Here is a 22,833-nt window from a genome sequence, read left to right on the forward strand (position 1 = left end):
GGCTGGCAGTCATGGATGCTGAGCAGCCCCCAGCTTTCTAAAGTCAATGAGTAACTTTGGGGGGCTGGGCAGGGCCGGGTCTGCTGCTGTGGGCCAGTGGTGTTTTCCACTCCTGAGCAAGCCTGGCTGGACCGCCTACCTGCTCAAGTGTCCGCCCTGCCCTACCCCACCCATCCCGGCCTGGCCGGTGCTCCCTGGAGAAGGAGTCCTCTCGCCTGGCGGCTGGACCAAGGGAGCCCGCCTGAGGCACCAGAGGGTGAGGTCCCTGGAGTGGAGGGGTGAGCAGGGCTGAGGCTGGGGGTTGGTGGTAGGGGAAGGACAAACACTGCCCTGTCCAGCCCCTGTTCGGGGAAGAATTCCCAGGAGCAGTTGGAGTGGTTGTCCATGCTCTGCATGCTCAGCTCCAAGCTGAGTGCTGAAAAATGCCAAGATGAGGGCAGGACTCCTGTCCCGAGGGGATTCTGTGTCTGAAGGATGGCAGTGTGTAGAAAAACAGGCCTCAAGACCCTGAACCATGAGTCCTCTGTTCCAGGAGGGATTGTCCTGTGGTCAAGTCCTCTGTGACCTTGGTCAGGTCTTGCCTTTGAGGCTTTACCTGCAACATGAGGTGACTGCAGGAAGTGACCCTTAGAGTCCTCAGGGCCTTTCCAGATTCAAGTTTTTGGGATATTCAGGGCTGCTGGGCAATTAGGACTTTGGGATCTACATACAGGCTGGGGAGGCTATGTTGGGAAGGAGACAAAGGTCTGGAGGTGAAACTCCCATGGAGATCCTTGTGGGGCCAAGAACCAAGAGGCAGGATGGCTGGGCCTAGGGGCCTAGGTGGGCCTGGTCAAGGAGCTGGATGCTACCCTGCAGGCAGTGGGGAGCCACAGGCCCCTCCAAGAGGAGAAAGTGGAGCGCAGTCTGTCGTGAGGTCCCACTGGCTATTTGTGTGGAATGGGCTGAGGCAGGGGACAAGGATGAGAGTGGGTGGAGAGCAATGTCCAAGTGGGTGGGATGGGGAGGGGCATCTCTGGGAGAATAGAAGGACAGGAGACAGGAGGAGACCTGGCTGACTGCCCCATAGTGACAGGTAGCAGGAGGTCCAGCTGAAGAAGGGAAAGTTGCACCTGTGGGGCTTGAGGAAGCCATGGCTTGGGCTGAGTGGCGATGAGAGGAGGGATACTCTCTAGGAGGAGAGTAATGGGAGGGACCCCGTGCCTACTGATCCTGGCTGTGCCCTCACTGCCGTGTCCTTCAGGCCCATCCTGACCATGGTCCCTTCCTGGCTGTGGCTGCTTTACCTCTCTGTTGCCCAGGTGAGCTGGACCCTGCTCGACTCCTTCAGATCCTGGCCCTGGGTGTTGGCACCATTGTCCCCCACTCCACCTGGACTAGTTGCACTGACCATGGAAGAGACTAGTTGTGGGAGGGCGTTCAGAGCTGGCTATAGGCCTGTTGTGGGATCAGGAGGTCAAAGACCAGAGGGTGGATGGGTTAAGGTATGGCCAGGCCTATGGAAGGGGCAGAAATTCCCCTTCCTTGTCAGCTGCCTGTGAGACAAGGTGAGAATCCTCCCCCAGGTTCTCCCAGAGGCCCAGCCTGCAGAACTATACGTGGAAGTCCCAGAAAACTATGGTGGAAATTTCCCTTTGTACCTGATCAAGGTAAGCCTGAAAGCTGGGTGTGTTATCCACCCCCAAGTCCTGCTTCCCCTACCTCCAGCATTTTATCTCTTTCTTTTAATCCTGCTTCCCCAGGAAGATGTGCTATAGTGAGTGAGTAACAAAATTTCAATTCCAGAAGAAAGTAGAGTTTTAAGTTGAAAAATAAATAATTGGTTGGGGCGCTTGGGTGGCTCGGTTGAGCGACCGACTTCAGCTCAGGTCATGATCTCACAGTTCACGAGTTCAAGCCCCACATCAGGCTCTGTGCTGACAGGTCAGAGCCTGGAGCCTGCTTCGGATTCTGTGTCTCTTCTCTCTCTCTGCACCTCTCCTGCTCTCCCTCTCTGTCTCTTAAAAAAATAAAAATAAATTTCTAAAAAAAAAGAAAAATAAACAATTGGTGGTGGGGTTTCAAGGTTTAGAAAGGAAGGCAGGGAGTATTGGGGTGCATCAGGTACAGGGGAAAGAGCTCCGGCTTTGAATCTCAGTCCTATGACTTCATGGCTGTTTGACCTCAGGCAAGCGCTAGCCCTCTCTGAGCTTCAGTCTCCCCACATATATAATGGGGTCATTGGGTGGAGGGGCATCCCCCAGGCCTGGCTCCCACTGCCTTTACCTCTGTTCTCCCCAACAGCTACCACTGCCCCCTGAGGAGACTGAAGGTAAGATGGTGCTGTCAGGAAACCCGGACATGACAGCCGAGGGCCCCTTTGCTGTGGATGCAGGGTCTGGCTTCTTGCTGGTGACCAGGGTCCTGGATCGCGAGGAGCAAGCGGAGTACCGGCTACAGGTATGGCTGGGCCAGATGTAGGGGAGAACAGTGAAGGCAGGGCGGGGCACTGACTATCCTTCCCTGCCAGGTCACCCTGGAGACTGAGGACGGACATGTCTTGTGGGGCCCACAGCCTGTGCTTGTGCATGTGAAGGATGAGAATGACCAGGTGCCCCACTTCTCTCAGTCCATCTACAGAGTTCAGCTGAGCCAGGGCACCAGGCCTGGTGAGTGCCCAGGGCAACGGGCTAACAACAAGGTCATGTGGGCAATGATGTGGGCAATGATGAGAGAGTAAAGAGGTGGCCAGACACCCAGCATAAGCACAGGGCAGCCAGGATCCAAGGTGCCCCCCCTCCTATTTCTGTCCCAACCTTCTCCCCCCACCCTCCTTAGAGTCCTCTGGCCCCATCCAGTCTTGGCCTCTGTTCACCTGAAAAGTGGGGTGAAAAGCTGTGGCTCCCATCCAGAGTCCTGATATGATGAAGAATATGAAAGGAAGTACCAGGGAGAGATAGGGGAGGCTTGGGAAACCCTCCCTAACCCCTTCTCCTTTCATGGTTTGTCCTCTCCACACACACCAGGCGTCCCCTTCCTCTTCCTTGAGGCTTTGGACGAGGATGAGCCAGGCACAGCCAACTCAGATCTCCGATTCTACATCCTGAACCAGGCTCCAGCCCGGCCTTCCCCAGACATGTTCCAGCTGGAGCCTCGGCTGGGGGCTCTGGCCCTCAGTCCTGAGGGTGAGCCTGAGCTGGGTGTAAGGAGGAGAGAGGTCAGAGAAAGCTGGGGAAGGCAGCATGTGAGCCGTAACAGTAGGATGAGTTGGAGCTAGAGATGAAGAAAGAGTATTCTGGGTGGAGAAGAGCAAAGCACAAGGCTTGAACCTTGTGCATGGAGAGAAAAAATGGTGTGAATGTTGTACCTTAGCCCTATACCCTGGACACCTGAGTCTAAGGGACAAGGCTAGGAGAAACCTGAGGGGTTGTAGCCCAGGATGTTGCTGGGAGACCTTTGGACTGATTGTAAGGGAGACCTGAACCTGGGAATTCAGACCAGAGGCACATGATAGGGAAAGAAAAGCTAACCATATATCTGCCCAGCCAGTCACCCATTCACCCATCTACCACCCAACCGTTACACATGTAGTCCATCTATTCAAACATCTATGCAGATTAACCCATCCACACACCCAAATTCCCATGCATTTACTTGGTCAACCATCCATGCATCTAACTGGTCATCTAATCACTACCCAACCACTCATGTGTCCCTACCCCCATCCTAGTCATCCAGTCCATCAACTATTCATTGTGTGGATAGATATGGAAATGGCTTTGCAAATTTTCAGGTCCTGCTTGAGTGCTCACTATGGTGTTGAAAGAGTTACCCTTGGGCCAAGAAAGTATCCTGGACACCTGCCATATGCTTGGCTTTGTGTTTGGTAACTCACTGAGAAGGATGTCCTGGACTCCTGCTCAGCTGACCGTCCTGACCCTTCTAGGAAGCACCAGCCTAGACCAGGATATGGAAGGGCCCTACCAGCTATTGGTACAGGTCAAGGACATGGGTGACCAGGCTTCGGGCCACCAGGCCACAGCCACCGTAGATGTCTCTGTGGTAGAGAACACCTGGGTGCCCCTAGATCCTGTCCACCTGGCAGAGAATCTGAAAGTTCCATACCCACACCACATTGCCCAGGTGAGTAAGTGCCTGTCAGTGGCTGAAGTAGCCCCATGGATGGTACATCTGGGCCTCAGTCTCAAGATTTGGGGGGTGGGTCTGAGGCCCAGCTTGACCCCTGCTCCCCTCCTACCTATGTTCTTCCCTCGACTGTCCCCATCAGTTCCCATCATGGAGTAGGGCATCCAAGGCCCCAGAACCAGGCCCACAGCCCCTCACCTGCTATCCTCTGGCAAGCGTGGCTCTGGGCCCTGACCTGAGCTTGCCCCAGGTTCCTTAGGGGGAACAGCTGCCACCCTCTGCTGCCATGGGGATTGTCACCCGGGCTTGGAATGTCTCAGACCTTCTCGAGGAATGCCCCGGGTCTGGCCCAGCCTGAGAGGGCACAGAATAACAACCTGGTCATTCAGGCATTTTGGGCAGGGTCTGGGCTCGGACCAGGGCAAGGCCACCCTGGACTTGCTACAACAACGAGTGTCCCAAACAAAAAGACCCTACCTGGACTCCAGGGAGGATAGCAGCTTACCTGACGTCACACAGGAGCAGGGGCCCAGGCTCCCTACCCAGGCACAGTTGAGACATAAGAGCAGATGTGGGCTGTTCCTGCCCCTCATCCTGGGGTGCCCTTATTCTGTGACCCCTCCCAGGTACACTGGAGTGGGGGAGATGTACATTATCATCTGGAGAGCCAGCCCCCTGGACCCTTTGATGTGGATGCAGAGGGGACACTCTACGTGACCAAGGAGCTGGACCGAGAATCCCAGGCTGAGGTGAGGTGAGGTGAGGGGGAAGCCAGGAGGGCAGGCTGAGGGGTGCCTGGTCACTGTCCAGTTGGCTTCTGGGGGTGTCACATCCCCCACAGGCACTGAGGCAGTGGAAGAGCACCCAGAAGAGCTGGAGCTGGCCGCCGGAAGGGACCCAGACTGAGGCCAGGCTGGAACTGCCTTTGGCCTTCATCTGAAGACCCCCACTGTCCACCTCAGTACCTGCTCCAGGTGCAGGCTCAGAATACCCGTGGTGAGGACTACACAGAACCTCTGGAGCTGCGTGTGGTAGTGATGGATGAGAATGACAATGCACCTGTCTGCCCCCTACATGGTTCCCCAATCAGCATTCCTGAGCTCAGCCCTCCAGGTGGGCTATGGGCCTTGTCAGGGGATGCGGGAGGGTTGAAGTCCTTGTGAACCATCCCATCTTGCTCTTCTCTGGGATGGGACTAGCCTCAGGCCCCTATATCAATGTCCCTACCCTTCCACAAGTTCAGGTTCAGTCCAGCCCAAAAGAGGAGTGGGCAAAGTGAGGCCTGCAGATTGGCCTGTGGTCCCACCCAGGTGGGTACTGTCTTTACAGGCACTAAGGTGACTAGGCTGTTGGCAGAGGACCTGGATGCCCCCGGTTCCCCAAATTCCTACATTGTGTATCGGCTGCTGAGCTCTGAGCCTGAGGAGGGAGCAGAGGGAAGAGCCTTCAAACTGGACTCCACCTCAGGCAGTGTGACAGTCGGGGACGCCCCCCTCCAGGCTGGCCAGAGCATCTTGCTTCAGGTGATGGCTGCTGACCTAGGAGGAGCAGAGGGTGGTAAGTGCCCTGATGGTGACCCATGTTCTCTCCCTCTATTTCTATCCTGGTCTCTCCAACATGTCCTCTCCTGCCTCAGGCCTCAGCAGCACATGTGAGGTCACTGTCACAATCACAGACATCAATGACCATGCCCCCGAGTTCACCAATTCCCAGGTAAGCAGGAACAGGGGAGAAGACCTTGGGAAGGCACTGATGAGGGGCTCACAGCCCCTCCACAATCTCTCCAGATTGAGCCTATAAGCCTCCCTGAGGATGCAGAGCCTGGGACTCTGGTGGCCACACTCACAGCCACTGATGCTGACCTTGAGCCTGCCTTCCGCCTCATGGACTTTGCCATTGAGGTGGAGGACGTGGAGGGGACCTTCGGCCTGGATTGGGAACCAGACTCCAGTCATGTCCAACTTCGACTCCTCAAGGTAAGGGGCTGGGGGGTGGGAAGGTTTATGCGTATACTCATATGCATGCACAAGTGTGCCATGCCCTGGCCCAAATAGTGACCCAGCTGCATTGGTTCTAGAACCTCAGCTATGAGGCAGCTTCAAGCCACAAGTTGGTGGTAGTGGTTCGGAGCGTGGCAGAGTTGGTAGGGCCAGGCCCAGGCCCTGGAGCCACAGCCACAGTGACGGTTCTTGTGGAAAGGGTGGTGCCACCCCCCAAGTTGGACCAGGAGAGCTACGAGGCCAGTGTTCCAGTCAGCACCCCAGCTGGCTCCCTCCTGCTGACCATCCGACCCTCAGACCGCATGAGCAGTCCCCTCAGGTGAGCCTTACTGGGCTGGACCTCCCCTGCTCCCAGGGGATGACCCCCAGGGCCTCAGAGAGGACTGACATTATCTGTGGCCTGGAATATTTCTCAAACCATGGCTAATGCCAAGGTTGTGACTCCTGAGGTTGGGTCAGAGCTGGATGAGCTGGACAGGCCATGGAGAGGAGTGTTAGGTGCTCAGAAGACACCTCCCCATGCTGTCTTGAACTGGGCCCTCCCCCATGCCCCACCCAGACCGCAGCACAGATGAGGATGTTCCCTGGCCCCATCCTGTCCCTTTTTGGGGTGACCCAGGACTAGTGGTGTTGAGTCAGGCCCCCCAGGCTCTGATAGTAACGCTCACAGTATCCATGATTTAAGCCTTGTCCCTCAACAAGCCCCTGAAGCTGGGGAGGGAGACTAGGCACCTTGGGCACTGCTGCCTAGCAGTGAGTCACAGAGATGATGTGGAACTTGAGCAGGTCACATGGCCCTGGGGGTCCCTGAGTAAGACCCCATATATGGTTTCAGTGCCTCCCTGCCCCCCATCTTCTCTGGGCCTTAGGTTCTCCCTGGTCAATGACTCAGAGGGCTGGCTCTGCATCAAGGAGGTCTCTGGGGAGGTGCACACCGCGCGGCCCCTACAAGGTGCCCAGCCTGGGGACATGTACACAGTGCTTGTGGAGGCCCAGTATGAAGGTACGGCCAGGCAGTGGTGGGGCCTCTGGGAGGGAGAGTAAGCCTCAGGCAGAGAGATAGATGGGCAGGACTGAGCTTTCTTCCCAGGCTCCTTACTGGCATCTACTCTGCCCAGGCAGGAAAGAGGAGTGAGGGCTGGGGCCAATGTCAGTCTCTGAGATGCCTGCCCTTTCAGACCACCCTCCTCCCTCAGATACTTACAGTCCTCCAACACTGCCCCTTAGCCCTAGAGGGCCTCTCAGGTGTTGGCTTCAGATATAGGTTAGGAGCAGAGGCTGGGGGCCTGTGCAAGCGGAAGGAGTGCCAGGGGCTGTGTCTATGGCAGGTGAGCCAGAACTCTGAATGCCACTTTGACAGGATGAAAAGCTGGCCCAGGGGTGGGTATGTTAGGGCAGCAGGTCTCGGGTCTGGGCTGGACTATCCTGCGGTAAATGACAGACCCAACAGAGCTGAACTCCCCTACAGTCAGGGCATCTCCACACGGTTGGGCCATGAAACTGGTGGTTGGGGGCTTGGGAGGAGGTGAGGGGATGCCTGGCATCCAGAAAAGCACAGGAAGGTCTGACAGCTGTTTGGATGGTGAAGGGGGCAAGGTGCACTGTGAGGAGGAGACAGGTGTGGGGATGCTGATGGGGATGGACAGGAGGGGTAGAGTAGGGCAGATGAAGCCAAGACTCAGCAGGGTGAGATCAGTGGGCCTGGGGCTAGCTCAGCACTGCCTCCTCTGCAGATGAGCCGACACTGAGCGCCTCTGCAACCCTCGTGATCCACTTTCTGAAGGCCCCTTCTTCCCGGGCCCCAACTCTGAACCACGTGCCCACCCGACACCTCTGCACACCCCGCCAGGACCATGGTGTGGTTATCAGTGGACCCAGCGAGGACCCTGATATGGCTGGTGGACATGGTCCCTACAGCTTTGCCCTTGGTCCCAACCCGACAGTGCAGCGGGATTGGCACCTCCAGGCTCTCAACGGTGTGTGGTGGGGCAGCGGGGGAGACTGTGGCTAAGGCAGGAAGTGGTGTGGCACTTGGAAGTGAGATGCCCTTCCACTGTGAGGGTGGGGCTGGGCTTAGGGCCTATTCAGGCTACTGACTCTGGTCACTGCTTATGGTCCCAACAGGTTCCCATGCCTACCTCACTCTGGCCCTGCATTGGGTGGAGCCACGTGAGCACGTAGTACCCATAGTTGTCAGCCACAATGCCCGGATGTGGCAGCTCCTGATCCGAGGTAAGGCCAGGGCTCCGTGTGCCTGCAGTTCCTGAGGGAACCATTTTGATGCAGGGGGAGGGGCTGGGTACACATGAATGTTGGTTCACACGGACTGCAAATACCTGTGCATGCCTGCACATCTGTGATCAGGAGCACGGATGCTCGTGCACACAGACACACACATAGAGGAGTGTGCTCCCCCCCCCAACACAAATACGTATGTGTGCACAAAAGTGTGTATTAGCCGGCTGCACTGGGGCTGCCGAGCAGCTGGAGAACCCTCCCCCACCGCCTTTACCTTCGTCCCCTGCCCCCTGTCCCCTAGTGATCGTGTGTCGCTGCAACGTAGAGGGACAGTGCATGCGAAAGGTGGGCCGCATGAAGGGCATGCCCACGAAGCTGTCAGCCGTGGGCATCCTCGTGGGCACCTTGATGGCGATAGGTAATGGATGCTGAGCTCTTGAGTGGGGGAGGGTGATGGATGGTTGGAGTCACAGCCTCCAGATGCACAGTGCCCTGTCCCCTGATGCCCCCCAGGACTGGAGAGGGAACCCCACAACTGTCCTAGTCATTATGCTCCTGTTTCCTGCCATCACAGTCATCATCACCGTCATCGCTGATAACAGCATTTACTATTATATTATTATACGTTGGCTGTGCAATATAGGATTGTCACACTGAATTCTCCCCACGACCCTGTGAGGTAGATCCTGGCATCTCCCTATTTTCCATTTGAGGTCACTGAGGCTCAGAGAGGTTAAGTGACTTGTCAGAGGTTACACAGCCAGAATATGACAGAGCCCAGGTCTTTCCAGCCTATTCCCTTTAGTCCAAGCCTCCCTCTCTATCCCCTTGATTTTTTTTTTATCCCTATAGATTTTTTTCCTGGCTGTTGTTGTTGTTGTTGTTTGGTTTTGGGTGGTTTTTTTTGTCAATTCTACCCGAATGCGACCATGTGCCTGTCTCTCAGAGATCCATGGGAACAACTCACTGGCTCCCGTATGACTCCCACCCAAACTGTTCCCCAGAGGAGGGGACTTTGGAGGTGGGGGTGTTCTGGGGCAGCTGCAGGCCAAGCAGTCAGGCTTCTTCTGGCACCAGGACGACAGCCAAACCCAGTCTAGACTTGGGGATGCTGTCTAGCTAGGAAACCTTGCTTCCTTATTAAACCAATACCAAAGCAGGCAGTTTTTGGTGGTGGACAAGTCCCATGGCCCCTTCTGAGAGCTGATCCATCCCTCTTGGGCCCCTCAGGCATCTTCCTTATCCTCATCTTCACTCACTTGAGCCTGGCAAGGAAGAAGGACCTAGATCAGCCAGTGGACAGCGTGCCCCTGAAGGCGGTGGTTTGAATGGTCCAGCCAGACCCAGTTGGGAACTTGGCCTTTCCATCTGAGTCCACTGGGAGGGGCCCAGGACTGCTGATCACCGGGGGCTAGGACAGTGTAAAAGCCCCTTCACCGCCCTAGAGTGGAGGAAACATCACCACACAAGTCTGTAGAGCCTGACCACTGACTTTATGGGCTGCCCATGGGAGTGCTCCAAATGGTGGCACATTTGTCCAATAATAAAGCCTCAGAGAGCAGGGCATGTGTTCTAAGGGGCTGCTGTGCCTGTGTCTGTCATGTGCGTGTGTGCATTACCCATGTCCAAGGTACCCATGTACCTTGAGTCTTTTCCCATCTCCTGCTGCACAGAAAGGATCTAGGGGCTTGAGGGACAAGCCTGGGGTCCCCTTTGAGGAAGAAGATGGGGACATCATATTGGTTTTTGGTGAAAACTTGAGGTTGGAGCAAAGTGGGTCATTTCTTTTTTAAAAATAGTTATTTATTTGGGGGTGATGCACACGTGCATGGGGGCGGGGCAGAGAGAGGGAGAATCCCAAGCAGACGCCATGCTGTCAGCACAGACCCCCGTGGGGGCCTCGAACCCATGAACCGTGAGATCATGACCTGAGCTGAAATCAAGAGTCAGATGTTTAACGGACTGAGCCACCCAGACACCCCAAGGTGGGTTATTTCTATGGGCATTTGGAGACCATGGCTGCAGCCCCTTGCTGGGTCAACTCTGACTAGGTGACGGTTGAGGAGGATGTCCTTGAAAGTGTATTCTGTGTTTTCTGGGACATCATATTTGCTAGGGGAGGGCATCAGTGAGTCCATGTCCTGTGCTCCTGCGTGAGCACACTCCTGTATCTGTGTGAGTCACCTACACATGAGTGGACAGAGGTCCCACAGTCTTAAGTGGGGCCTAAATAGGGCTGAAAAGAAATCATGAGGGCCTAATGTGGCTGGAACAAGAGAGGTAAGCTTGGGAATGGGTCCCTCTGCCCCAGTGCAGACCCCAGAGCACCTTTGGATTTCATATACAGGCTGGTGAGTACATGAGGGGCTCTGCAGAAAGTCAGAGAAGGGGCAGCACTGGGAACCCCCATGGCTCACCCTGGAGTTCCCCCCGCCCCAAATGAACCCTTTCCCCTTGCCCAAGATTAAGCCTTGGCCCTGGTGCCCTGCTGAGGCCGACCTCCAATCCCTGACCCATGACTGGCCCCAGACACATGCTGATCTCCTATACACCCATCCCAACAGTCTCTGGGGAACTAGGGTGGGACTTGCTGTCCCAGGCACCCTTAGCTGATGATGGTAGATCACGGGGAAGGGAGAAAAACAACCTCTGTGAGGCCCAGTCCCTATTTTTAGGAGATAATCTCTCCACTCCTGGCAGATTCTGTGGGATGGGGGCCAAGTGCAGCCAAGAGAGATGGGATGGGCATCCTGGCTGGCCTCTAGAGCCTGACTCAGGGAGGATCCCCAGCCCAGGGATGAACTCTGAGGCTGGTCCCAGCCATTCTCCGCCCAGGGCGTGCACACGTACACACACACACACACACACTCCCCAACATAAGGCTCTGCCAACTCGGTCCAAGCAGAGCTTCCTGCTCCTCTCCCAGGATCCTCTACTCCTCCTGCACCCACTTAGAAGTCTCCAAGGTGCAAAGCTCTTTGAAGGTGGCATCTTATCTTCCCACCAACCTGGAAGGGCAGGATTATTGGCCCCATTTGCCAGTGGAGCTTCTTCTTTTTTTAAAAAATGTTTGTTTGTTTGTTTGTTTATTTTTGAAAGAGACACAGTGCAAGAAGGGGAAGGGCAGAGAGAGAGGGAAACACAGAATCCAAAGCAGGCTCTAGGCTCTGAGCTGTCAGCACAGAGCCCAACATGGGGCTCAAACTACAAACTGTGAGATCGTGACCTTAGGTGAAGTCAGATGCTTAACAGACTGAGCCACCCAGACGTCCCATGCTAGTGGAGTTTCTTGAAGGTCAGAGAGGTTCGGGGCTGCAGCTGAGAGTCTTGGAAGCAGAGTGCAAGGTGGGACTATCTGGCAGAGGTTCGAGTTACCTCTCCTGAAGTGTCCACAGCCTTCGGCGGGCCTCTGCTCCCACAAAATCCCTGAGAAGGGCATTGGAGATCATCTGGGCCAGTTCCTTTTTGTAAAGTTGAGAAAGTGAATCACAAAAAGGTAAAGAAACCTTCCCAAATTCATCCAGCCAGTGGGATGCAGTACCTGAGCTGGAACCCTGGAATCACCCTGCTCTCAGGTCCTTAATTCTGGATGGACAGATAGGTGGATAGGTGGGCGGGCAGATGATTGGCGGAGTGAATGGGTGAGCAGGTCGGCGGATTGTAGATGGGTAAATGGGTGGATGGGTTGGTAAGCGGGTTGGTGGGGTACCAACAAGGGAAGAGTGAATGACAGGACACCGAGGTGAATTAAGGCACCTGCCCCAGTTTGAGGGATTTTGTCTTTGGCTTCCAGGCCCCAGGCACCCTCTGACTGTGTCAGTTTTGGGGCTGACCATAAGGTTCATAATCCCCAGGGATGCAGGCTCTGTTTCCCCTAGAATCTGGGGACATAAGCCTCTCCATGATCCCCAGCCTATTTCCTTGCTTAGAGGAAAGCAAGTGTCAGGGGGCGTGGCTTCTCTTGGGTCACAGAGGGAGAGAAACAGAGAGCTGGCACTGGTCTGTGGGCTTGGCCATGGGTCAGTGAGTGTCAGTAGAGATTACACTAGGGAGGTGGGCCTCATTCTGCAGGCACGGCCTAGCTTCTAAGACAAGGTGAGGGAAAACCTGTGGCTCAGTATGGGTCGAACATATGATCCAGGCTCTGCCCCATCTTTGCTGTGTGCTCCCAGATGAGTCGCTTCATCTCTCTGAGTCTTGGTTTCCTTGTTAATAAGATGGGCTTCACGAAAATGGAGTTGTTGAGAGGACCACATGAGATAATCACCAGAAAATGTGTTTAACATAGTGCTGGGCACACAGCAGGAGTTCAGTACGTGTGGCTTTCCTTGGCCCACAGACTGTGGGGGGTGGGGTACCTACTACAGATGCCTATAGCCATGTACTCTCACATTCCCCAGGGGCCCTATGAGGGCCAAGGTTTAGGAAGGGAATATGAGGGGCACCTGGGTGGCTCAGTCGGTTAAGCGTCTGACTTCAGTTCAGGTTCTGATCTCATGGTTCGTGGGTTCGAGCCCATGTAGGGCTCTGTGCTGACAGCTTGGAGCCTACTTCAGATTCTGTGTCTCACTCTCTCTCTGTCCCTCCCTCCCTTATTCTCTCTCTCTCAAAAACAAAATAAACATTAAAAAAAGAAAAAAAGGAAGGGAATATGAAGGGGAGCCCCAACTCTAGCCCCGACACGGCCCTGCTGGGTGACCCTGGGCAAGACACCCCCCTTCAACCGTTGGCTCCCTGCCAGCTCTAAAGCTGTCTCTAGGGGATGTTGAGAGGTCTTATAGGGTTCAGACTGGTCTAGAGCTTCAGGGAGTCACAGGGCCTGCCCCGGTGGGGAGCTCATTCTCCCCCTCTCCCAGGCCCCTTCCAGAGGCACAGGGCCAGATCAAAGGGACCCAGCACTGAGGATTGGGAGGCGGGCTTGGAAAGAATGTAAACATGAGGATATTTTTAAACTTTTTCCAGCCCCAGAGATTAAGGCTCTTGAAGGGAGAGGCCCAGAGACTGGTCTGGCCCTCACAAAAAAAGAGTGTGGGGACCTCTGAGACTCCCACCCCACCCACACCTACCTGTACCCACCCCAGGACTCTAGCTTGCATCCCAGGGCAGTTCTTCCTCTGATTTCATTTCCAGAGGTCCTGCTGCTGCGGATAGCATGTTTCTTCTTCTTTAAAAAAAAAAAAAATTTTTTTTAAATGTTTATTTATTTTTGAGAGAGGGAGAGACAGAGTGCAAGCTGGGGAGGGGCAGAGAGAGAAGGGATACATAGAATCCGAAGCAGGCTCCAGACTCCGAGCTGTCCACACAGAGCCCGACGTGGGGCTCGAACTCACGAACTGTGAGATCATGACCTGATCTGAAGTCAAACGCTCAACCAACTGACCCACCCAGGCGCCCCGGAATAGCATGTTTCTAATGAGATGACCTAAGAGATATGGGAGGGCCCAAAGGGTTTCTAGGGTTGTGGGGGCCTACCTGGCAGGGCTAGTGTTGAGGGGAAGATGAGGAGGGGAAAGAGGCTGGGAGCAGAGGTGAGGAGGCTGGGGGAGGGCCTGGGTCCAGGTCTGAGCTATGCAGTGAGTCAGTCTGTGGGAGATGTAGGGGCCACTGACATGATGGTGGTTGGGGGTGGGGGAGGGCTGATTACCCCCAGGTGTCACAGTGACTCAGGAACTTGGACACAAAACTCCCTACATCTCACCACTCTGGATGTCACGGTGACGCTCACCCTGGGTTCTATGACAACAGCCTCTTCTCTCTGAGTGATGCAGCCACCCTCGCACACTCATGCTACACAGTGGAGCACACCCACCGGGGTGTCACAGGGAGACTCAGAGAGGGGACTCAGTCACAACATGCCCCGCCCCCCCACCTTGTGATCATATCCCAGGCACTCCCACAACTTTACCCCATCCACATCCCCGCTCATCAGGAAGTCAAAGGGTCAAAGTTCATGGGGGTATTTGATGGCCAGCCTGTGGTTACCAGGACAACGAGGAGCCGTAGCCCCAGGAGAGGCCTTGCTGGATGTTTCCCATGTTCCAGGGGTGCTGCTATGCCGCCTTCTCCTGCTTATGGAACCAGAGAGGGACAAGTGTCCAGCTCTAGGTCACACAGCTCCTCAGGGGAGGGCCAGGTTCAGGGCAGGCATCCACAAGGTGGCGTGCTGCCTTCCAGATTGCATCCACTGAGGCAGCAGAGACAGAGGACAAGGTCTGATGCTGTCTCATAAGATGTTGTGGGACTTCGGGCCCAGGACGATGCAGGAGCTGGATGGGGCCAGAACTGATAGGACTGGGGGCCTGGTACCTCCCTGAAGACGTTGCCGTTCTGTCCCCGTGTGCATGCCCAGTCTCAGTTGCTATTCTTACCTACTTAGTGGTGGCCACAGGGTCAGAGATAGTGGCTGGGTGGGAGGGAGTCATGAGCACCAGCCCCTTATCTGACACATTCTCTGGAAACTTGGCAGGGACTGTCAGGCTTTGGGGGCCTGGGCAGGGGGGCATTGGGATGGTCACATGAATACGTTTTGGGGGATGGGCTCATTTGGGACAGGGCCCCGCACCAGCTGCCTCTCTGACAGCCAGGCAAGTCCCATCAGAACTGGGACTTCCAGTGGGACTTCCTCCCATGTGGTCATCAAGACCCACAGGTCATCCTCAGCTTCTTACCCAGTCCCAACCATAAGACACAACCTTGAAGCCTCTGATGCCCCTGAAGACAATGTGTTGGTTTCCCTGGTGAGGCTGTAGGTGGAGGCTGCCTCTATGAGAAGAGCACAGTCTTGTGAGCACAATACTGTGAGTACTGTGTCCTGCCCACTTCTAGGCTGTGTGACCTTGTGCAAGCTGCTTCCCCTCTCTGAGATTCGGTTTCCTCATCCCTTTTCTGGGATGTTGTAAGAATGACAAAGTCCAGTTGTTAGGAATCCGGGCTAAGGGCTGCAAATGTGTGTGTGTGTGTGTGTGTGCACATGTGCATGCACGTATGCTCCGGTGGGCCGCCAGGATGGGGAGAGGGAGGTGCATAGGTCCCCCACCTTGGAGACTCCCGCCTCATGGATTTTCCATTGGCACGTCGGCACCCTCTCCCCCAAAATAGGCCTTAAGAGCCGTGTGCGACAGAGCCCAGACTGAGGGGACTTTTTTTAGCTGCCCTTTGATTGTCAGCTCTCAAACGGCCACTATTTCAAGCCCCAACGCCTACAGGAGTAGGGCCAAGTGGGGGCCGAAGTCAGCTCTGTGGGCCTGGCTGGCTCCTGGAAGGCATCCTCTAGGGGGCTAGCCACGCCCTCTGACACTCAGCACTGCCTGTCAGGAGAGCACTGCATCCCCTGTGTATTGGGCTGAGGGCTTGTCTGTCTGCCTCCAGGGAAGCTGCAGACCAGGCAAAAACCAACCTCATTTACAGAGCTCACCCACAGGCCGCTGGCTACCACTGCGAAGAGAAAAGCACATTGTGGGGATTAACTGAGATAATACAAGCAAAGCCCTTAGTGCAGGGGCTGGCACATCACTGGCCCTCAAAAAATGGCAATAGCTACTATTATTTATTAGTGTCATGACAGCTACAGTCATTCTTGTTTTTGTTGTTACAGTAACATTTTTATCTGGTTTCCTTCTGGTCTTTTTTTTTTTTTTTTAATGCATTTATCTTATGTTGCTGAGTTCAGGTAACAATACTCACCCCGCCCTGGCCACACACACACCTGGTTGCAGCAGAAAGGAGCCCCTCCGACTGTACTGGGGTACCATCTATGCATCCCGGATCCCTGAGATTGCACTCGACCTTTCTGAATGTCTGGGGTATAGCTTATGTCATCTCCAATACCATCAATCCCTGCCCCATAGGATTTCAGGGCTCCAGATTTTGAAAGTCAAGTTCTAAATGCTGGATCCCCATATGGCTCCTGCACCTGGATTCTAGAACCGTCTGGATTAAACCTACAGAAATGAGCTTGTTTCCACAGTTAGATGTGAGGAAGAATTTTCTGGCTGTTCAGGTGCATAAGGTTTGGCAATGGGTCATGAGGAGAAATGAAGATACTCTTGGCTTCCTGGTCGTAGTGTGTGGTGGCAGGGCAGGGGCGGGGGCATGAGAATGGGGTTTGCCAAGAAGAGGGGGAGAAGGGATGGGGTAGAAAGCCAGATTCTGGGAAGTGGCTGGGAAGGGAGACACAGGGAGAGTGGCTGAGCCAGGTTTCCCCCTTCCCTTCTGGTGTCATTTCCCAGCAGGGCAGCAAGGTCAGCTAGGGTTGGGGGGTCACATGTTCCACCCTTGCTCCCGGTGGTTACTGCACAAGGTGAGACTTCCTTGTTACCCAAAGGACAGAAATAGGTCCCAGGTGATGGCCAGCAATCCATGCCCAGAACCACCAGGGTTATTCTGAGAGTGGCAGGCACAGAGCCAGGCCAGGCTTGGTCAAGTGGACTGAGCTGGAAGTGACATCCTTGGCCTGCAGGTTCACCCTGCCCTTTCAGGAATCCTGAACAGGATGTGAGAACTGGAGTCATCCTCAGGCCGACCCTCGATAGGTGGGCTTCACTCGATTCCTGACTCAGCTGTGTGACTTTGGGCAAGCCACTTGGCATCTCCAAGCATCAGCTTCCTGCTCAAATGATAGGGATCTTAATCCTTGCCTCTCAGGGTAGTTGAGAGAACTCTGTGAAGCTGACAGATGTGATCAATATATGTGTGAACCTCCATTTCTGCTGTCCCAGAGTGCAAGCCTCGGGGTCCAGAGAAGACAAGGGGCTTGTCTGCATACCCCAGCTGCCAAAAGGCCTCTTACCCACCATTCTGAAGGAGTCAGAGTCAGGCACAAAAGCACGTTTCTGGAAGGGCTTGTGGGGATTTTCCAGGAAAAACTCCATCCAACTGGAGAATTCCATTCCCAGCCCTGCTGCCCAGGGCTCAGGCTAAGGAGGGGACGGTCTGGTTCATTCCGGTTCTGTCCAGCTCCTGCTCCTCGCCTACAAAGTCCAGGTCAGGGTACCTCAAACAATGTTCTTTCACTGTTTGCTGTGCAGTGTGGGGTCTGAGGCTCCCAAGGTCCTGCTCGAGGCCCCAGCACAGGACAGTATGGGTTCACAGTTGGTCCTCCCCTGACTCCTCAAGCCTTCCAGGCGCCCTCCCCTTCCCTCATCCACATGTCCTAGCATTTTCCCTGGAGCCAGCCCCTGCCCTCAGGGTCAGCCTCGATGGACATGGACCAGCCAGTGTGATGGACGCTGACTTAGGGAGAGATGGCGCCTGACCCAGTTCAGGGCGTGGGAGCTGACAAATGGAGCTGAAGTAGGGAAGGGTAGCCGGGCTGGGACAACTGCCTGGGCAAAATCTCAGAAGACTGGGACATGCTGTGGCATACTGTGACATTTCTGTGAGGCTGAAGCACAGGTTTGAGGGAGTCTGATGGGCACTGAGGTCAAGGGTGGTAGTTGAACTTGACTCAGTTAGTTGCTGAGCTGGAATTGGAACCAGTTGCTTTCCCAGCCCAGGCCTCTTCCTTCACAGGTACTCCCACCAGGGTTTTCCCAGGGTTTGTCCAGGAACCAGGTGTGTGGGTGGGGAGTAGGGAGGTGGGAGAATGAGGGGGGTGTGGGGGGTGTGGGTGGGATGAGGCGGGTGGGGAGTCCTCTCAGCAAGGGGGCCAGGCTGCCAAATAGGAATCTCAAAACATAACAGGGTGTTACAGCTGGGCCCAGGGGAATCCAGCTCAGCTTGCCGCAAGGTGGCCACCTCTGGGATATTCCTGCACCCACAAAATGCACGTTCTGCCCACAAAGTTCTCCAGGGAGTCATTGGAACACTCAGATCTGCTGGGAGCAAAGCTCTTGGAAGGTCCCCCCAGGGCCCTGGGTACTCCCAGACCTACTCTGTCATTTTATTTCAACTTTAGCCCAGCACCTGTGCCCTCTCCAGCTGCAGCCACCTTCTTCACCCCTGTGGAGGGGAACATGACTCCCCTCCACCCTGCAGGCGGGCACCAAGGTTTATGAGCCAGTGCAGAAACCTCTGAGAGCCACATGGGTGGAAAAAGTTACCCGGTTCTAAATCAGCCAGCCTCTCCGTGATCTCATCCCCTTCCCAATATAGTCATACTCCCCTCCTCCAGCCCCTGGCCCGTGGGCTAAGTCACGAGGGAGCTGGTGGAGGGGGCATGTGTGAGGGCTGGGGGAAAGGATTTTCACTTGGGGTCACACTGTACATTCTGTTTCATAATGTGATTTCCCATCCCACCCCCACTTACAGTATTTACATTTAGCAATTTCCTGTCTAATAATAAAGACTGCTTTTTAAACTGTCACTTAAAGTCCACCAGATGGATGCACCAGAATGTCTTTGTCCAGTATGTTGAGGAAGGACATGTCAGCAGTATTCAGTTTCTCTTTCTTAACCAACACCAGTGCCATGGCCATTTTTGTTCAACCCCCCTTATGAAGTTGGCTGACCCTCTCCCTCTCTTTCTCTCTCTGATAAATTCTGACAGGTGCTGGGCGGGAGAGCAGGCTTCACAGTGTGGGTGAATAGTTCTGGGCTCTCCCCCAAGCCAGAGGTTCCAAGCCCAGGGCAGGGGGGGGGGGGAGGGGCAGAGACCAGTCCAGGGCCACCAGGGCAGGAAAGCAAGGCAGGCTGTGATCTGCTAGTCCCTCCTGCCTGCTCGAGACAAGCAACCCCTTCCCTCCCTCCCCCACCCCCCGCTTCCACCTGCTCTTGCCCTCCCAACCCCCACAGGCCAGGCTGACCAGGGATACAAGTAAAGGCCATACACAGAGGCCATCTCGTGTTGCATGCACACAGCCCCACTCCAGGCAGAAGCAGAGGGTCCAGCCTCAGGATGGGACTCCCCGCAGTCCATCCAATCCACATCTTGCCAAATACTCCTCTGGCTTCTGCTAGAATGCTTCCACTGACCAACAGCTCACTCCTTCCTGCCAGGCTTTAAGGAAATGGGTAGAGCATATTTTTGTTTGGAATTTTGGGGTTTTTTTGTTTGTTTTTTACCAGATGAATAGGTATTCAACAGAATTGCGTGATTGCTTAGACAATCACATGAAAGCTAAGAGGAAGTTTTGAAGTCAGATACCAGGGCTCGAAACTCAGCTCCACATTTACTAGTTTTGTGACCTTGAGCATATCGTTTTTCTTTTCCAGGCTCAGTTTCACCATCTGTAAAATGGGTTCATAATATTTGCTTCGGGGCATCTGGGTGGCTTTGTCAGTTAAGCGTCCAGCTTCAGCTTGGGTCGTGATCTCAGTTAGTGAGTTCAAGCCCCCCGTCGGGCTCTGTGCTGACAGCACAGAGCCTGGAGCCTCCTTTGAGTTCTGTGTCTCCCTCTCTCCCTCTCCCCTTCCCCTGCTCATGCTCTGTCTGTATGTCTGTCTGTCTCTCTCAAAAATGAATAAACATTAAAAAAAATACTTGCTTCATAGGGTTGCCAGATTTATTGTGAGGGACTGGTTCATGTGGTTATGGAGGCTGAGAAATCCAACGCTCTGCTCTCTGCAAGCTGGAGACCCAAGAAAGCCAGTGGCGTGGTTCCAGTCCAAAGCTGAAGGCCTAAGAACGAGAGGAGCCAATGGTGTAAGTCCCAGTCAGAGTCCACAGACCCGAGAACGGGGAGCACCAGATGTCTAAGGGCAGAAGATGGATGTCCCAGCTCAACGGACAGCATGTTTCTGTCGTTTTTGCTCCATTCCAGCCCTGGGTGGACTGTCTGATGCCCACCCACTCCTTTACTCAGTCTACTGATTTAATCTCTTCTGAAAACATCCTCACAGCACACTCAGAAATAATATTTTACCAGTTTTCTAGGCATCCCTTAGCCCAGTCAGGTTAGCACATATGATTAACCATCACAACCATCTCTCAGACTTACCAATTATCAAGACTGCTGCACACTAATGTCAATCCCCAGGGTCACAGTTGCTAAGTTCAGCCCAGATTCAAGAGGAGGAGAATTAGACCCTACAGCTCGGTGGGAGGAGCAGCAAAGAATCTGTGGTCATCCTTAAAACTGCCACAAGGAGCAAGAGGTGGAGGGTTCCAGGCTCCCTGCCAGGAGTGACCAGGGAGCAGCCTGACTCTTGGAAGACGTGACCTCAGATTATGGAGGAAAGACCTCTTTCTTTTCTCTCCTTTCTCCCTGCATGACTATGGTATCTGCACACCTGGGGAGGAGTCCAAGGAGGCAGGGGGGGAAGATGCTGAGCTTTCTCCCAAGGGTGAGGGATAGCCTGGAAGGTACGGAGCAGATGAGTGATACATAATATTTGGGTCTGACCCAGATCACTCTGGCTGCCTTGTGCTGGGTGGAGTTGACTGGAGGGGCAGCTGCTGTGTATGGGTGGGAGGGTAAAGGTGGTTTGGACCATTCTTGGGGCTGGGCAAGAGAAAGTAGACCCCCGAGCTGCTGGGAGGGTGGCTGAGGGGACTGGCTGCAGGAAGCAGGAAGAGGAGGTGGGAAGCGTTCAAAAGTGAGGGGCAGTCCACAGAGGGGAACATCCACATTGGGGCAGACTGGAAAAGGTAGCAGCTACTTCCTCCCCACGTAAAGCTCACCACCTGGCTCTGGCTGTCTTAGGTCCCCAGCAGCCCTCTTCCCACAAAGCAGGGCTGAGTGATTACAGGACAGGGCCCTTCTCCCACCCCACATTCATTCCAGCCCCAAGGATGTCTGGGGTCTGATGAGGCTCCCTGAAAGTTGTCCCAGGCTGCAGTCCCAGGGAGCCCCTGCTCTGGCAGGGCAGTGCCTCAGGGCCTCATGGAATATGATCTTCCCACTCCAGCTGCGGCCGGCACCAACATGGCCAGATGGCGACATCTAGAGGCAGCTTCCTGTCTCACACGGCTTCTCGGCAGAATCCCACAGCAAAGGGCCTGCGCTGGAGGTGCCAGCCAAGCCGAGGGCTCCCCATTGGAGTTCCCATCATCCTTAGGATCGAGTGAGCCAAAAGGCAGAGCTCAGAAAAGGCCCAGCCACTCCATGCCTCCATGCCAAAGCCAATTTTGGAGTTAGCAAAGCCCTGGAAACGCCAAATGAACCACCCATGGATACTCTCCCCTCCCAAAAGGCAAGGACATGTTGGCTTGATGATGTTCCCCTATCCCCCTACCTGCTGCACACCTTTGTCTCAGAGGAAGGGTCATCCCAGCAACTCAGCCAGCCTCTTGTCACAGAGCCAACCCATCATCTCCACCTCGCAGCCAGGCCCATCCTGTGTCCTGAGTCCCCCAAACGAGAATTCCTCTCCTTAGCAATGCCTTTAAAATCACTTGTTCATTTCCATCTATCCACACCTGCAGTTTTTCTGGTCACAGAGCTCCTGACCCCTCTCCTCACTTTTACACCACCACTCACAGTTTTCCTGCTACTCCTCTGACCTCTCTTTTGCTGGTTCCTCTTATCTGCTGCTCCCTTAATCATCCACCCATCTGTCCCTCCCCCCCCCAATCCTTCTTCACTCATTCTACAATCAGCAGGACAGGAACTACTTTAGGGCATTGAGTAGCATCAAGTAAAATAAAAACAAAAAATCTATAGAGATGAAAGAAATAGCATAAATTTACTTCCTCCCCCTGGAAAGAGCCCAAAGAACTCAATTTTTAAAATTTAATTTTGTTTCCCTTGTATTTTTTCCCTTATATTTTTATCATGTTCCGAAATGATGGGATATTGGAACACATATGTTAAGTATATCTAGCTTGTTTTCAGCACCACCTACTTCTCTATCCCATCCCCACCCACCCTGGGCAAAAATTGTGCAATGAAAAGATTTTTCGTGCATCATGTTCCTTTTCTAAAGGGGCCAGTATAGGGACAAGTGGATGGTCTGTGGACTCAGTTCAAATCCTGGCCCTACCATGATGTCAGGGGCAAGTTTTTCAGTCTCTGGGCTTGTTTTATGTCATTAAAAAGAGGGAAATAGCTCTTCCTGTTATCCTCATCAAACCTCAGACATCCCCTTTTCCACTTTTCCCTCCCTCAAATCTGCTCTTCTTCAAGTCCACCCTAAAGTGTTAATAACTTAATAGTTGGATTGCATTTTAAGAAGCACCCATAGAGGCCGTCCTTAGGAACTTTATCTCTCCAGCAGCAGGGAGATACAGCTCAGGTGCGGCGGCGGGGGCGGGGAGGGTGGTGGGAAGAGGTGGAGAGGGTCTCCAACACTATGGAAGTAGCTGTCTGGAACGTTTCCCCAAAGCTGGCTCTGCATTTAACAAAAGCTGGTTTCACAAGCTCAGTTAAATATGAAATCCCAGCAGGCCTCGGCACTGAGTGTGGGGAGACCCTTAGAACAAAAGCCTTAATTTCCTTTTCCTTCATTTCAGGTGCTCACACACATAATTAACACTCAATGAGCACTTCCTGTGTGGTCAGCAGCCATCACAAATTTGCAGAGAAGACCTCTCCTTTGGCAGGGTGGATTCTTACAGACTAAAATCTTCCTTGGCCAGATAAAGGTGGTGAAA

General features: G+C 54.2%; 1 protein-coding gene across 6 annotated transcripts; it reads left to right on the plus strand.

Annotated features, from left to right (window-relative positions):
* Nucleotides 1-176: 176 nt before the first annotated feature.
* On the plus strand, nucleotides 177-22,756 carry CDH16 (cadherin 16). 6 transcript variants are annotated; one of them, XR_003965268.1, is made up of 19 exons: nucleotides 177-256; nucleotides 1,244-1,301; nucleotides 1,566-1,649; nucleotides 2,284-2,439; nucleotides 2,510-2,648; nucleotides 3,006-3,164; nucleotides 3,926-4,122; nucleotides 4,752-4,874; nucleotides 5,088-5,238; nucleotides 5,455-5,682; nucleotides 5,762-5,838; nucleotides 5,913-6,101; nucleotides 6,203-6,444; nucleotides 6,995-7,128; nucleotides 7,859-8,101; nucleotides 8,250-8,357; nucleotides 8,665-8,781; nucleotides 19,794-19,944; nucleotides 22,693-22,756. XR_003965268.1 is itself a non-coding variant. In XM_030298866.1 (18 exons), the coding sequence occupies exons 2-18, from the start codon at nucleotides 1,257-1,259 to the stop codon at nucleotides 19,811-19,813; spliced, it is 2,412 nt and encodes an 803-aa protein (XP_030154726.1). In that variant the 5' UTR covers nucleotides 177-256; nucleotides 1,244-1,256; the 3' UTR covers nucleotides 19,814-21,977. The 6 variants fall into 6 exon arrangements, 3 of the variants coding, with proteins under 3 accessions (XP_030154726.1, XP_030154724.1, XP_030154727.1); XR_003965266.1 differs by lacking the exon at nucleotides 22,693-22,756 and adding an exon at nucleotides 20,279-21,977; XR_003965267.1 differs by lacking the exon at nucleotides 22,693-22,756 and adding an exon at nucleotides 21,150-21,977.
* The last annotated feature ends 77 nt before the right edge of the window (nucleotides 22,757-22,833 follow it).

This window comes from Lynx canadensis, chromosome E2, assembly GCF_007474595.2.
Source record: "Lynx canadensis isolate LIC74 chromosome E2, mLynCan4.pri.v2, whole genome shotgun sequence".
NCBI classification, from domain to species: Eukaryota; Metazoa; Chordata; class Mammalia; order Carnivora; family Felidae; genus Lynx; species Lynx canadensis.